We start from the raw sequence: 15,683 nt of genomic DNA on the forward strand, positions 1-15,683 counted from the left end.
GGGCCGGTGCGGGGCTGGGGCGGGGCCGGTGCGGAACCCGGGCGGGGCCGCGGTTGGGAGGGGCCGGGGCGGGGCCGAGGGCGGGGCCGGGGCGGGGCGAGCGCGACGTCGCTCCTGTTACGTCACCGCGCGGGGGGTGGGGCGGCGCCTGCGCGCGGCGGCGCTTCCGTCGCGGCCCGAGGGCGATCGAGGCGGGAGCCGGGCCCAGGTGAGGGGCGCGCGTTGCCATGGCGACGGGCGGGGGGCGGCCCGCGACCTAGCCCCGGCCTGGCCGCCCTCTCCTTTCTTCCCGCAGCCGCGCCGAGCCCAGCCCAGCCTGGCCCAGGACAGCCCGGCCCATCCGCACCGACGACGCCATGGCCAGGTGAGCCCCGCCCGCTCCGGGCCCATCCGCGGCCGCAGGCCCGGCTGAGCCCCGCGCTTCGCTTCCAGCTCCCCCGTGTCCCGTGTGGTGTACAACGGCAAGCGGAGCAGCGGCCCGCGCTCTCCCGGCGCCGGCAGCGAGATCTTCACCCCGGCCCACGAGGAGAACGTGCGCTTCATCTACGAGGGTGAGCGGGGGCCGCGGGACTGGGGGAAGTCCCGGAACTGGAGGTGACAGGAATGGGGAGGGGTCCCGGGGCTGGGGGTCCCCGGCTGGGGCTGGACCAGCCTCTCACCCGTGTCCCTGCAGCCTGGCAGTGCGTGGAGCGTGACCTGCGCAGCCAGATGGGCTCCGAGCGCAGTTTGGTCGAGGAGTACGTGGAGAAGATGCCAAACCCGAGCCTGAAAGGTGAGAGGTGCAGGGGACTTGCTTCCCCGGCTCCTGCTGGAGTTGATGGCTGGCCCCAGGGAGCCTGGGAAGGGGCTGTGATGCACATCTGTCATCCCTGCAGCGTTTAAACCTGTCGACCTGGGTGATCTGAAGAGGAGGAATACACAGGATGCAAAGAAGTCCTAAGATGAGTCTTGCTTGTGGATTGGCCGGTCTCTTAAGGTCCTCAAGCAGATATAATTTGAAATTTTTGTGTTGATTTCCTCCTCTGGTCTGTACTCCCCAATGCCCGCAGGAGAGCCAGTCAGCTTTGGGGCTGGCTCTGAAGCTTCCTGAAATCAGAGATACTCAGGGGCTCACTGAGGGTGCCCAGAACCTGTGCAAAGAATTCCAGCCCCCCACTCACACCTTCCTCTGGCCTCAGGCTGTCCTTCCCCACTGTGGCCTGGGCTCCCAGATCTCCCGCTCTCCTCCACCTCCACCCCTGGTGTGTTGGGTGTGTGGACTCTCTGGTGTACAGCAGAGTGGAACTGGGGGGCTCTCTGCTCCCTCCTGTGCACCAAGGATCTTCTGGGGCGGGCAGGGGAAAGGAGAGCTGGTTCTGTCCTTGTACTCAGGAGGGACAGTGAGACCCCCCAGCCCAGCTGGGGTGGGTCCCCCCGCAGGGAGCAGCTGGGGGGGTGAGCTTGTCCCTGGATCTGTGTCCAAGCCAGACCCTCCTGGTGCTTGGGCTGGGCCCTGTGCCGCTGGAGACAGAGATATTCCTCTCTCCCTGCAGCTGGGGGAAGTGGGGTGTGAGCACTGCCCCCGTGCCTGGGGGGTGCTCTAGGGGGGGCTGGGCTGCACTCATCCCCCACACACTCAGGGGCAGCCCCAGGGGAGGTGGCAGGGAGGGGGCAGCTGGTGCTGACTGTGCAGAGGGGTGGTGGTTGGCACCTTGGCCCTCGCTGTGCTGTTCTGCACTAACACCACTTCCCAGTCGCGTGCCCTTGGAGCAGAGCTGCCCCCCCCTGCTGGAGCTGTCACTGTGGGGGACCATGGGAGCAGCCAGTGGGAAGGGGACTTCTGGGGGCTCTGCCCAGCGCTGGGGGGTGCAGGGGGAGCCGTGGCTGCCGTTACTTTTCCTCTGTTGAGTCATTGAGCTGTACTGTTCCCTTTTTTTTTTTTTTCTGTTGTCTGTCACTTGAGGAGTGTTGTAAATAAAAACCTGGTGTCCTTTTGGCTCTGCCTCTGCCTGATGCTGCCTCAGCTGGGCTTGGGACCTACCCCTCCACTGTTCTCAGCAGCAGAGCAGTGTGCCAGGGCTTCCCTGGTCTTTCCAGGACTGAGCAAGTCCAAGGAAACAGGAAAACAGAAGCTGCCTTTTATTGTCATTGTATTCTTTTTCCACAAGCAGTCCTGCCCTCACACATGCTCACACTCTTGATTCCAGGGCTCTTCGTGCCGGCAGCAGAATTCCCTTGGGCACTGGCAGCCCTCCTGTGAGCCAGCATCCCAGGAGCTGTCACTGGGCTGGAGGTTTAAATGTTGAGACTATTAATACACTCAGATCCTCTTCCTTCCCTGCCTTAGTGGCATTTCAGCTATACTTAGCATTGCTAGAATTGCTCCTCAGGTGCATCTCTACACTTAGCTGTGACCCTGTTTGCCCCCATCACCAAAACATTCTGGGGTGTGTCAGGAAGGTGCCTCAGCCCCTCTGCTCTGGTTGTCTCGTGGGCCATGTCCCTGCTCTGGCACCCGGCAGTGTCAGCTCGTGCACAGTGCAGGATGGGTTCACATGGAGCCTTCGCTGGTCCCGCAGACCCTGTCTGGGGGGCTTCAGTTGTGTCCCCAGGCCATGTATGGGGTCCCGCTGCCCATCTTCACCAGCCTCTGCCTTGTTTTTCTCTTCACTTGGGTGCCGTGGAGCTGGAGGCAAAGCTGTTGCCTGAACTCTAAATGTCATACAAAAATCATTCTATAAACAAGCAATTTTTATAAAGACTAATCACAAACCATGGGGGTGAGGGCGGTGAGAGAGTGGCCAAGTGTGGCAGTCAAGGAAGGGAGTGCCCCGGGCCAGGGACGCCAGGCTGTTTGCCCATAAAAACCGGGTTTGTTTTCCCAGTGACTCGGACACGGGGCTGATCATTAGATTATAGGGTGGGAGGACAAGCGGGATGTGTCCTCTCATTGAATTAGGTGGTGGGGAGAGGGGCCAGCGGCGGGAGGGAGGTACTTAGAAGATGAGTTTGTGCCATGCAATTCCCATGATAAAGTGGAAGTATTCCTGTGAGTGCTGTGGCCCTGGGGTGTACCTGCCTGAGTGGGCTGGGGTGGGTGGCCAAACTACTCCAGGGTGAGACACTCTACAGGCAGTGCCAGACCAGGGCCAGGAGGGATTCCCAGGGGCCACAGTGCACTGCCCACAGCCAGGGGAGCCCCTGCAGGCATGGGGACACAGGACAGCAGGCTGGGGGACATGGCACAGGGACACCCCGTGGGCTTGGGGTCCCTGGTGTGGTGTGGCAGGGGTGTGGCCCTGGTGTGTTATCCCCTGGGCAGGGTCCCCGTGCCCTTGGTGCTGTGGTGACAAGGACAGCTGTGCCCTGATGGAGTGTTGGGGTGCCATGGCAGGGGGGACAGTGGGGTGTTGCCACGGCAACACTGGAGCAACAGGCACAGGGCCCGGTGCCGCGTGATGACCATATTTACCTTCCCAGAAACCGCTTCGTGCTCCAGCAATTTGCCTCAATTAGGCTCATTACCGCATCAGGAGGCCAAAGTGACAGCAGTGGCCGTGGGGGCCAGTGGCTCGGCATGGGCTGCCCTGGCTGGCTCCATCCCCTTCTCCATCCCAGGCAGACCCCAGCCCCTGCTCCCCTCACACACCCAGCCCCACAGCACGGGGTAATGTGTCACCACAGCGCTGTCCTCCCCCCAACCCAAACCCACCCCCCCATCCCATGGCTCTGCTGCTGGCACTGCCCTGGCCCTTTGATGCCGGGTCCCTGCTCACTGAGGCAGGCAGCAACTTCTCAAATAAACAGGATAATCATTACATGCTCAGCCCAGAGCCACGGTGCCAGGGCATCTGCTGTGGACGTGGCCGCCCCGTGTCCTCCGTGGCTTCCTCACACCTGCTGGCATGAGCGGTGCTGGGCAGAGTGGGCTGGGGGTGGTGACCCACTCAGCCACGGTGTTCACTGTGTTTGTGGTGTTCACCCCTGGGGCACCGCTCCAAGCACGTCCCCGGTGCCAGGCTACACATGGGGCCCGGGCTGACACCAACTGCTGTCTGCTCATGGCCAAGAGGGACCGGACACAGGGTTGATGGGCTGTCCGTGGGGCAGCAAAAGGTCATGGCAGGACTGTCCGTCAGTCTGTCCATCCCGCTGCCCCCTGTGGGGCCGGGTGTCCCGGCTGGGGGTGCACATAGCTAATCCCTGCACACCAGGCAATTGGGTGCCCAAAGCTGTGGCATCCGGGCTTAGCGCTCACGTGTGCAGCACAAGCCTCTTAGGGTCCCGATCGCTGCGCTCCCCTCACCGCCGGCAGCGGCCGCAGGTTGTGGGCACGGGGCACCCACAGCCCCACACCCCATGGTGCTGCCAGTGGCTGCTGCCCGGCCGTAGCCTGGGCCAGCTCCCAGGAGAGCGGGGGCTGCTGCGGGCAGAGCCAATTGATTTAATTAAAGGCTCCTGGCAGTGAAAGGACAGAGCCGATTAGCAGCCAGAGGAGAGCGTGTGCTGGAGGGAGCCGGAGCCCTGGATGGCAGCGCTGCAGCGGCCGCTGCTCCATGTCTGCCCCCCTCACCTGTGGGGCTGGCAGGGGGGCTGTGGGGCAGGTGTTTTCTGGTGCAGTCCCCCAGTACGGGTGGTCTGCCTCCCCTCCCTGGCTGTGGCTGTCACCTGGGTGCCCAGACCCGCGCACTGGCTGCAGACAGAGAAGCACATGCAGAGCTGGCCCTGCAGCCCAGCCTGGGCCCACACCTATTTACAATTACAACAGATAAATTACAGCACTGTGCAGAGGGTCACAAAGGCGCATCGCATGAGGCAGCACCACAGGATGAACTCCCCCCACCCAACACACAGACCCCCCCACCCCCAAGATCCCCTTCCCACCGAGGTCCAGGTTCTCCTGGCTGTGCCTCACCCGCAGCCAGCCCCCCGTCTCTATTGTCCAGTGCCCGGCAGCCCCACTGGGGCAGGACAGGGCTGAGGAGGGGGAGGGCAGCTGCCCCTGTGGCTCAGCCCTCTCGCTCCAGCTGCAGGCTCAGAACTGGCTCTCAGCCGTGGTCTCGGGGAAGTCATAGCAGTGGTGCTGGGCCTCCAGGGCGAGGGGCTCAGCCGTGCTGTCTCCAGTGGTCTCGAGGTAGTGGGTGCCGGGGTGAGGGGCAGCCAGGCTGTGCCCCAGCCCGTTTCCACAGCCACCCACCACCAGCTGATGCTTCTCACAGATGCTGCCGGCACCATTGCGGGCACTGGGTGCATGGCTGTAGGTGTGCTTGTACTCCTCCGCCAGGTCCTTCCCCAGCTTCCAGCGCTGCCACCGCTTCAGCAGCTCTGCCTGCACCTGTGGGCAGCTGCTGTCAGCCTGGTCCTTGAAACCCTTGGCTGCCCAACCCTCCAGCTGCCCTCTCCCACACTGTCCCACTCACCTCCTTGTTGACAAAGCAGTAGAGAATGGCCACCAGCATCCCCTGGGCAGAGAAAGGAAGTGTGAGAGGCATCCAGCTGGACCATGACCTCAGCCCTGGTCTGGTCCCTCTTGAGACAGAGGGTCCCTGTTGAGGGGCTGTCTTACCTGGAAGGAGCTCAGGAACAGGTCAAAGAAGAGCTTGACATAGCGTAGGGTGCCCTGGGCATGCTCATCTGTGATAAAGGCGAAGACCACCTCATGGATGCCCAGCAGCGGGATCAATGTCAGAGTGGACTTAGCCAGCCTGTGGAGAGGGTCCTGTCAGAGTCAGGGGTGCAGGGAGGAGGGTGTGCACAACATGGGACTGCAGGGCTGGGGCTGAGCCCACCACCCACCTGAACTTGTAGTCAGTATAGCGCATCTGGTGGGCACGGAGCTTGGAGACCAGGATCTGGATGATGCGGATGAAGATGAAGAAGTTGATCTGCAATAAATCAGGCCATGAAGGCCAGGGATGGGCAGGGGTAGGCAGGGCAGCTCTGTCCCCTGCCCAGGGAAGCCCCCTCCACAGCAGGCGCAGGGCCCTTGCAGACACTGAGTGTGGAGATGCGGTGGACAGAGCCACAGCCCTGGACTCACCAGGATGGCCAGGAACACAGGGAAGCGAAGAATCCACCAGAAGCCCATGTTGTTATTGGTGGTCCAGCACCTGCAGATGGTGGGGAATGGGGACATCTGGGCAATCCCTTGACCGGGCAGCTGCTAGAGCCTTGTGTGGCATTGGCAGCTACAGTTGAGCCCAGCACTGCTCTTTGCATGGAACAAGGGTATGGAGCCTCTATGTGGCTGTCACATCCTCCCCATCACCCCTCAATGTGTCCCCCATGCACCCACCGCTGCTCTGCTGGTGCTGACCCAGTGCAGAGGCTGGTACTCACTGGATATTTTCATAAAGGAACTTCACGACGATCCAGGGGATGAGGAACAGCACAGGCGCCCCTGGAGGGGGCAGGCAGGGGGCTAGTGAGGTGCTTCAGGGCCAAGGTTGGGGGACAGGGACAGGCTGCCATCCTGTTCACACTCACCCCAGCCAATGCACAGGTAGAGGGTGAAGTAGCTCCTCTCAGAGAAGACAGCCACCACCAGGAGGTTGTGCAGGTAGATGCCCTCCACCAGCAGCCAGCAGTAGTTGGCCACAATGCCGTACTGCATGAAGACTGTGGCTGTCCGGCAGCCCGCAGCTGCCTGTGGGGAGGGGTCAGGGCTGCTGTGCTGCCCAAGCCCCCATCCACACCACCCCCTGGCACCATGGCCCCATGGCTCACCTCGTCGCTCAGCCAGATGTGCACATTGTAGTCATCGATCTTGTCACTGTAGTGGGTCTTGAGGAGGGCGTCGATGACCAGCACGGAGACGCCCTTCAGGATGAAGGAGGCGAAGAGGTTCATGTGGATGTAGTTCCTCATGCAGTGCAGCTTGCTGCGGAGGTGGGGAGCTCCCATCAGTGCCCAGATCCCTGGCATAGCCTCTGCTTGCCCCCTGGACTCTCAGCATAGCCCCTGGTTACCTGCCAGACTGGTGGCCATGCCTGCAACCCTACCTGAAGCCCAGTAGCAGGGCCAGGGCGAGGAGCAGCGCACACAGTGACACTGAGTAGCCCACAGTGTACATCACCTTGAAGCTGCCGTAGGTCTTGGCGAATTTTTCCTGGAGAAAGAGAGGAAGCAAGTGAGGACAGGGACAGGCAGGGCAGGCAGGGGCAGGCAGAGCAGGGAGCCCCACACCAGCCGCCCCCCATCTCTGCCCACCTGTGCCTCCAGGTCCTCAGCATCCAGATTGCACTGTGTGGCATTGCGCAGGGACTGTCCTCGGGGGCCTGTCACCCACTGCCCATCCGGCCCGCAGGTCTTGAAGACGTGTCGGTGCTTCACTGCATAAGGAGGGGGTGATGGGGTCTGCTGGGATGCTGGAGGCAGTGCCAGCACTGTGCACTGGACCAGGCATGACCACCCAGAACAGCGTGTGCACACACACACACACACACACACGTGTGTGCACACATGCTGCCTCATGCAGCCGTTACCTTTGTGGTACCAGGGCAGGAACCAGGGGCAGGGGACGCTGGCGGTGCTGTTGGGCAGCGTGTCGGGCCAGCAGGAGAACTTGTCAAAGGTGCGGTTACAGACCAGCTCTGTGGAGGGACAGGCCGTGATGGCACCCACAGCCTCAGTCATGCTGGGACCCTACTGATCCCTCTGCCCTGGTCCATGTCCCCCTGGGCACCATGCTGGCACTGACCTGTGGGTGCGGGCAGGCGGCTCATGTTGCGGTGGCACTCCTCGCTGTACGCCTTCCAGCTCTCAAAGAGGAAATCTGTGATCTGGGCAGAAGGGCCCTGGGAACACCAGGGAGTGTCACCTGTGCCCTGCTGTGGGGCCACTGTGCCAGGCAAGGCAGTGACCCTGGCTCCAGGATGGCCATGGACAAACATGGGCTTATGCTCTATGCAGTGCTGTACCACACAGTGCTGTTCTGTGCTGCGGCAAGGGGCTGGTGTGGGGCAGAGCCCCATGGCACGGGATGTCCTTTCCTTACCTGGCAGCAGAGCAGCAGCAGCAGGATGCTGAGGAGACGTGGCTGGGACATCCCTCCACTGGGCCGTGAGCTGCATGGGGAGCAGCGGGGGGCTCCTGGGGTCCTACTGGCCCTGGGCAGCTCTTCTGGCCTGGCGTGGAGGGCTCTGGTGTGTGGGGGACCCTGCACGAGACACCCACTGTCAGGGCTGTGGGCAGAGCTAGTCACAGCACCATGTTCCAGTCCCCAGCCTTGCCCAGCCCTGCCTGGTGTTAACCTTCTGCTGGGTGTTTGTATGTTTCCCCGTTAAGCTGATGAACCACTGTGTACCCACTGCCTCCTCCTGAGGCTGCCACCAGTGCTGCAGCTCCACTGAGCCCAAATCATCCCGTTGTGCCTGGTCCTGGTTCTTGCTCCCTCCCCAGCTCCTGTGTGGTTGGAGCGCAGACATGTGCAGGATGTCACCGTGATGCAGGGCAGACCCTCAACAGACCCCCGACCCATGGACCCCATGGGACACAGCATCCACACTGGAGGAGAGTGGGCAGGGAGCTGCAGGGACTGCTGCCAGCCCCAGTGTGGTTAGTCATCAACCCACAGGGATCCTTGGCCTGTGGGGCTGCTGTGGCCCCAGCACCAGCTCAGCCTGGCTGTGCCACCACAGGTCCATCGTCCCCAGACCTGGTGAGTGATGTGGAGCCTTGTCTAACACAGCAAAGCCTGGGAACTCCCATGCAAAGCCTGACTCACGAGGCACCTAATTCCCTTCATCCCCCGAAGCCGGTTATGGGGCTCCTGAGCGGGATTTGGGCTCTGCCAACAAGGGGCCATTCTGACAGCAGCCCTATGGCAGGGCACAGCTGTGGAGGGTGAGGGCAGCCATGGAGAGGACAGAGACAGAGGAAGCAGTAGTGCTGGTGTCACCACAGACACTGCAGCATCACCCCTCCTGTACCCACCCCCCCAGATCACCGGCCGGAGTGCCGTGCTCCCTGACCGGCTGCTGCTCCCAGGGCTCATTCGTTCATCCCATGCCTATTTTTATCCCTGGGAAAGTCGTGTTTCCTCCATGCAGATCCACTCGCCATGTCGCAAGCAGCTGCCTGAGAAGCTGATTAATCAGTGGATGGAGCTTCAGATGCGGATCGGGGAGCTGGACCTGTCGGCACTTGCCTTATTTAGACAGCCCTGGGGCAGACAGAACCGTCCCCTGGGACACACCACCCTGGGTGGGCTCTGGGAATGGTGGGGACCTTCAGCATGTGCCCATTGGCTACCTCCCCACGCCAGCATCCCTGTCCCCCCAGCCCTCCTCCAGCAGCCCTGTCCTCCCAGCCCCAGCCCCACCTGCCCCATCCCACTGCTGCCTGTGGCCCAGCCCTGTGGGAACCTCCCGGTGCCCGTCCCCTGCCCTGAGCACCCCTGCCCGGCAGCAAACACTCCTCCCGGGCACTGCAGGCGGGCAGCGATCCCACTGCCAGCCCCTCTGGCTGGGGAGCAGCTTTGGGGCAGAGGTGTCTCTATTTTTAGCTGCCTCCAGTGGGATTTAGCAGTGGGGAGGCCTCTGCCCCAGACTCCCCCCAGCCCCAGGTCCTAGCCAAGCTGGGCAGACTGCACTGGGTGAGGGGTCTTGGCATGGGAATGGTCATGCTCCTCGCCTCCAGCACAGGGCTCCCCCTCCTGCGGGGCCCTGCCCAGACCCTTTGCCCCAGCAGCATGAAGCAGGACCCTGCTCCCTGTGCCAGGGACCCCTGGAAGCTCAGCCACCCCACGGAGCACTCTCGGGGACACGAGCTATTTCTAGCAGACACGTGGGTGTGCAGGAGCAGCCACGGACCAGTTGTCCCCGGTTTGGTGCAGACAGGCAGTGCGAGGAAGGAGCAGCGGCCCTGCATGGCCAGGACAGCAGGGTGCAGGGCAGCTCAGACCACCGGCAGCACCGAGTGCCTCCCAGGAGCTGGCATTGCCCAGCACCAGTGCCCACAGTGCTCAGAGCAGCGCTTCCTGATGGGTGGACTTGCTGTGGATGCCAGTGCTGGGAACCCAACTCAGCCACATTTGCTGCTGCCGGAGGGACCCAGCTCCCTGTCACGACCTTACCCTGCTGTCACCAGCCAGCCCCCAGTGCCTCATTTCCCTGCCCCTGCACCTTGTCCCCAGCTGGGGCCAGGCTTTTGGGGGCCTGCACCATGGGGAGCTGTGGGCACTCAGTGGAGGGTGGGTGCATCTGCTGGGGCTGTGGTGCCACAGTGGGCACTCAGGGGACTTTTGCCCCATGCTGGCGTTAGGCAACATGGCCTGTCCCCATGTCACGGCTCCGCGGCTGCTGACCCCCGCTGAGGTCGGGCTGCAAACACCCAGCACCACTCCGCAGCCACACAGGGGAGACCTCGGCCCACGAGGGGAGAGAACCAGTCCCAGGACAGCTGCACTTGGGTGGGGAAGGGGTCACTGCTGGCAGCCCACCTGCTTGGGGGCTGGAGGTATTGGACATGGGCAGCATCATCAGCCTGGCAGCCAGTGGTGCCTGCATGGGTGTCCTAAGCCTTACTCCAGCCAATGGTTCAGGGGGCAAGAAAAGGACCCCCTGCTCCTCCCAATTCTGGGGCTCATGTACCAGCAGCTGCTGGCCTCAGGGTATGCTGGGCTGGGGTGGGAGAGGGGCTGGGGAGAGTTGGGCACCCAGGCACACCATGCCCCTGGGTTTGCTGCCACCACTGTGGCATCGCACCAAACTGTAGGGAACATATGGGAAAAGGTTTGTGCTGGGATTTTGCCCCCAACCCCCAGGGGTGCAGCTCCCACCCTGCCCTGCAGCAGCTCCTGTGCCAGTGCAGTCCAGCTGAGCCCTGTCCAGGGGAGATTCCCCCTGGATTTTGGCTCCCTGGTCAGAGCCCAGCCCTGGTTGCCATCACATATGTGAGGGAACAAGCTACACATCTGGGACCCCTGCAGCTAATTGCCACATGGATTAGCAGCTCTGTGAAGCTTCCATTGGGACACTCATGGGCATCTGCAACATGACCCAGGAGCACTCTTGCACAGCCTCGGCCACGCACAGGGCTGGGAACCTGGACCAGCCCGCAGCAGCCCCATCCCTCTGCCCCCCAGCACAGCTCTGCATGGCACCACTTGCTCTGGAGGTGGCAGAGGGGGCTGTCTCCCCCCAGACATGGGGATTAGCCCCCAGTGTACTAATGCATTGCTTTCTGTGGCTGGCTTGGCTTTAAGCTCAGAGCTACCAGCCAACACGGCAGGGGCTTCAGCACTTGGCAGGGGAGAGCATGGTGCAGGGCCAGCGCTGATGCAATGCCAGTGCCAGCCTGGCCCTGCAGATGCTGCCCCACTTTCCACCCAGGACCACAGCAGGCAGGACAAGTGGTGGGGAGGCCCGGGAGGACTGGTCTGTACCCCTGTGTGTCTCTGCCCTCAGCTTGGGGATACCCCCCTCTCCCCACAATGGCTCCAGTCCCCCCCTGAAGCAAGTACCTCAAACCTGGGCAGTGGAGGATGAGCTGAGCAGCCTGGAGCTGCCCTGGCTCTGCGAGACCACAGCTCATTTGCACAGAGCTACACAACTGAGGAGACACAGAGCAGCAGCACATGGAGTGAGCCAACATCACCAGGCACAATGTCAGGTTCTGTGTCTCTCTGGACCAAGAAACCCTAAACCAACCCTGACAGCGTTTTCGTCAACAGCAACATAAATGCAAACAGGTGTCAGGACCAAAGCTCTTTGCATTATCACCTCCACCACCGCCCTGCCACCGGGAGGCACAGTCAGGGGCATCTGCCAGAGCTTCCCAGGAGCAGGGAGATGGTGTGGGCTGCCAGCAGGACCAGGCAGCCAGGCAGGTCAGGTAACATCACTGCCCCACAGGCTCTGTCAAGGGGATGCTGAGCTGCACAGCACCTCATTCCTGGATCAGGAAAATGGGTTTTCCTTGTTTATCACATTGCACAAAAACCATGGAACACAGGAGGATGCACCAGAGACACAGCATGACACTTGTAGTTAGACTGTCACAGGGGAAGAACAGGGCTGGAAAAAGCCTAGGAAAAGGTCAGTGCAGGCAGACATGTGTGCATGCATGCCTGCACCAGGAGCTCAGCACCCTCCCCAGTCCAGCTTATGCCACAAAGGAACACTGTGCTCACCACGGAGCTGGGGACAACCCCCTGGTACCTCACCCAGGAACTCAAACCCTGTTCTGCAACAGCACAGCTCTGCAAGCGACATTGCACACAGCAGCCCCACCAGGGAGGGGTCCTGGCAGAGCCCCCCTGTCCCAAGTACCTGCAGCACCTGGGCATGGCTGGCCACCAGCCATTTGTTGTCTGGTGGCACTTGTGTCCTGTGACTGCTGGTGCCTGCTACTCACAGCTGTGTTCCCCAGAGTGCCCAGGGCTGAGACAGATAGACAAGGACAGGGTCTTTGGTCACAGGGGATGCAGGACAGGGCAGGGTGTAATGGAGGAGCCCAGGGGGACAGAGTAGAGCGGTGATTCCATTTCTGCTGCATTCAGCTTGCCCAGAACCTGCCTCTGCCTCTCGCCTCTGCCTCTCGCCTCTGCCTCTCGCCTCTGCCTCTCCTTTCTTCTCCTCTTGTCTCCTCATCGGGCCTTGCGGTCACATTTTTTCATTAACTATTTTTAATCCACATTTTGCCTCTTCTCCACTCACCCTTTTCTCTTTTCCCTTCTCCAGGCAACAGAACATAAAAAAAGTCTGCACCACGGCGTGCAGAAAGGAGCAGGGATTGGTGGGAAAGGCAGGAGCTGGCGGCTGGGGCGGCACTAACACGCCGAGGAGGGGTCCTGAGGGCCCTAAATTTCCTGCTGATGCACAGATAAAGCCGAGGAAATCAGCGACAACGCCTGAGACACCCACCTCTCGCGCTGCTGTGGGGCAGTACACGGCAAAGCCATGGGCAGAGCCAGATGCTGAGCTCTGCCAGGCAGGCTGCCACGGAGCCACAGAAGACAGACCGACACCAGCACCAGAACCGACCCCGACATCGGCACCGGCGTGCCCAGCTCCCCCTGGCCGCCCCGAGGGATCCGCCGGCCGGGTAGCGCAGTGCCAGGCAGGGGTGATGTCGGCAGCTTCTTTGGAGATGCGCTTGCAGCCACGAGGGCGGCAAGGTCACATACCCAACATGTCCTGGTTAAACAAAGCCATTTACCAACACCGTGTTGACACAGCAGAGCTCGGGACAGAGTCACAAAGGGCACTCACCATGGGCCCCTGCAACACCCAGAGAGCTCGGGGAGCTCTGGGGAGGGTGGAAAAATGTCCCCTGCTTCTGCTTCTCGGCAAGAAAGAAAGCCGCAGGCAGTGATGTGCCCACGGCAGGGAGACCCCGCGGGCAGCAACCCTGCGACGGGCTTCTCCGGGAGATGGTCCCGGTACGTCAGAGCCCGTCTGGAATCTCTCACACGGGGTTTCCACCAGCCGCGACAGCAGCCGGGGGTGTCGGGGATGACCAAGGGTAGAGCCCCTGCCCAGAGATGTGGGCTGCAGCGGTTCCGGCGGGCAGCAGGCACAGGCACCGGGACCTCCCGGAGAGGACAGTGCTGGCCGAGGGGCTCAGCGCCGCTGGGACCGTTGCCGAGCACCGGGGAGGCTCCGGGAGCTGATGCTCCGGGCTGCCGGGGCTCAAGCCGCGGCCCCGGGGATGCGCTGCCGTGACCCAGGTCCGCAACCGCGCGGCACTGCTCCGGGGGGGAGCCCCGAGGCGGTGGTGACGGGCGCTCCCCCTACTCCCTCCCACCTCTTCCCTGTACCTGTTGGGGCTGGACTCGCGACGGCTCCCGAGCGCATCTCGGTGCTGGCGGGGACCGGCACCGGCGCGTTCGGCCGCTCCGGCGAAAAGTTTTGCCAAAGCAGCGGCGGCGGCGGCTGTAGCGGCACGGGGGGAGGGACCGGCAAGGGGGGAGGGACCGCGGGCGAGAAGCGGCGTCCCGCCGCCCCACTCCTCCCGCCGGCACTGGGCAGGCGTCGTCCAGTGCCCCCCGCCCAGCTCTGTGCCGCCGGCCCTGGGTGCTCCGCGCTGCGCCCCGGTCCCGCATCACCGGCGGCCGCGCCCGGGAGCCGCGGGAGCGCCGGCACTTGTCCCCGCCCTGCTCCCGGGCACCGGCTCGTCTCGCCCGGGGGGCAGCTGGACCGCCCTGGCTCCCGAGGGAGCGGGCCGGGGGTGTCCGCGGCTCAGGAGGGGGCGGTGCAGTGCTCTCCCGCGGTCCTTAGGGTTTTCCCGGCACTGTTCCCCCACCCGCCCAGCCCCCGGCCCGGTCCCGCCCGTGCGCGCATTCGGGCTCGCCCCTCGTGGGGCCGGCAGCAGACTCCGCTGCGCAGCTGGGAGCGGCCTCCATCCCCCCGTTCCGTCCGCCGCCGGCGGGGACGGGTCGGTATTCTCTGCGCTCCGTCCTGCTGCAGCACCAGGTAAACACACCCCGGCGCGGCAGCGATGGCCCCGGGCACACCCGAGTGCTCCCGGAGGGTCCCAGTCCGCAGGGATGCCGGCAGCCGCCCCCCGCCCTGCCCCGATCCTGGAGGGCAAGCGTATTTACCCACAGCCGTGGTGCCAGGCGGGCAGTGGCACTCGAAAACACTCCATGTCCTCCCACCTGCGGCCCGGACAGCCCAGCCCGGGGCTCCTCGGAGCACCCCGGCCCGTGTCCCCGCGGACTCCCGCTCTGCTCGGCCGTCCGCGTGCTAGCAGCCCCCAGGGCACACAGCGGGACTTGGGGGTGCCCGGCCACTGCTGGGTGGATGGGACCCACGGCTGCCCTCCTGGAGCCACTTCCCCACCCCTCTGGGCCGGAGGGGGGGAGCAGAGGAGAGGGAAACCAGCAGCCTCCAGCCCAGCCCACTGCGGGCAGGGCATGACTGGCAGGACCCCCCGAGGCAGCAGGGCCTGGGCTCAGCGGGCAGGGGGCAGGAAGGGACGGGGGGCACAGAGCACAAACACGGCTGGCACCGGCTGTTGGCAGTCTGAGGCCACTCTTTCCGATGCTCAGAGATAAGAAGCGCTCCTGCACCGCTGGACGCTGCGTGCTCTAGGCTGTGTCTGGCACACGCTGTCCTGCAGCGTGGCTCAGCTGCTGTCGGGATGTAGGAATGGGGTGCATAGGACCACAGCTTGGCTGGAACATCCCTGTCCCCGGCCGGCACAGGCTCTGTGCAGCTGGAGGGTGGTGGCTGAGGCAGTGCCCTGCAGCACCAAGGCTCTCCTCCTCCGTGCTGGCCTCTCCCATGGGTGCAGAGCTGCACTCACCAGCCCTGGGAACACTGTGAGGTGGGCACGGGCCACCTGCAGCCCCTCAGGACGGTTGGGCTGATCTTGTCTACACTCACCTGCCCATGGCCCTTAGCCAGGCCAGGCTCAGGGACAAAGCAGCCATGTCAGCCAGCATCATTAGACTTGATTAAGGTGATGAGCTTTCACTTCTCTTCAGTGCCAGGCTGGCTCCGTTCTGCCTGCCAGAGCCCAATTAGTGTCACAGCCAGGGGTGGGCAATGCCCTTGGTGAGGACCTGGCATAGCTCAGAGCAGGGCTGGCCCAGGGACTCTGGCCTGCAGCTCCCTGCTGGGGGGCCAGGAGGCTCTGGGCACAGATGGGTGGAAGCCCCCCCTGCTTGATGCAGTGCCCAGGGGAGCCCAGCCTGCCTCTCCTCCGGGGGAGCTCAACTCTAAGCAGAGCCCCCCTGCACAGCATCCCCCACCCCC

At 63.3% G+C, this 15,683-nt stretch overlaps 2 protein-coding genes across 5 annotated transcripts; one reads left to right on the top strand and one right to left on the bottom strand.

Moving 5' to 3' along the window:
* The first annotated feature begins 145 nt into the window (after positions 1-145).
* MCRIP1 (MAPK regulated corepressor interacting protein 1) lies at positions 146-1,975 on the top strand. Its single transcript, XM_030461720.1, has 5 exons — positions 146-208; positions 296-364; positions 433-551; positions 674-772; positions 876-1,975. Exons 2-5 carry the CDS (start codon positions 357-359, stop codon positions 938-940), a joined length of 291 nt encoding a protein of 96 aa, XP_030317580.1. The 5' UTR covers positions 146-208; positions 296-356; the 3' UTR covers positions 941-1,975.
* Positions 1,976-4,614: 2,639 nt separating this feature from the next.
* On the bottom strand, positions 4,615-13,890 carry GCGR (glucagon receptor). 4 transcript variants are annotated; one of them, XM_030461965.1, is made up of 14 exons: positions 12,639-12,689; positions 7,976-8,137; positions 7,679-7,775; positions 7,464-7,571; positions 7,189-7,310; positions 6,981-7,087; positions 6,706-6,859; positions 6,466-6,625; positions 6,319-6,379; positions 6,020-6,089; positions 5,776-5,864; positions 5,546-5,684; positions 5,400-5,441; positions 4,615-5,314 (listed from the first exon to the last, which is right to left on the bottom strand). In XM_030461965.1, exons 1-14 carry the CDS (start codon positions 12,672-12,674, stop codon positions 5,015-5,017), a joined length of 1,647 nt encoding a protein of 548 aa, XP_030317825.1. In that variant the 5' UTR covers positions 12,675-12,689; the 3' UTR covers positions 4,615-5,014. The 4 variants fall into 4 exon arrangements, with proteins under 4 accessions (XP_030317825.1, XP_030317829.1, XP_030317827.1 ...); XM_030461969.1 differs by lacking the exon at positions 12,639-12,689 and adding an exon at positions 13,742-13,890 and having other exon boundaries at positions 4,616-5,314; XM_030461967.1 differs by lacking the exon at positions 12,639-12,689 and adding an exon at positions 13,194-13,211 and having other exon boundaries at positions 4,616-5,314.
* Positions 13,891-15,683: the final 1,793 nt, after the last annotated feature.

This window comes from Calypte anna, chromosome 18 (genome assembly GCF_003957555.1).
Source record: "Calypte anna isolate BGI_N300 chromosome 18, bCalAnn1_v1.p, whole genome shotgun sequence".
Lineage (NCBI taxonomy): Eukaryota > Metazoa > Chordata > Aves > Apodiformes > Trochilidae > Calypte > Calypte anna.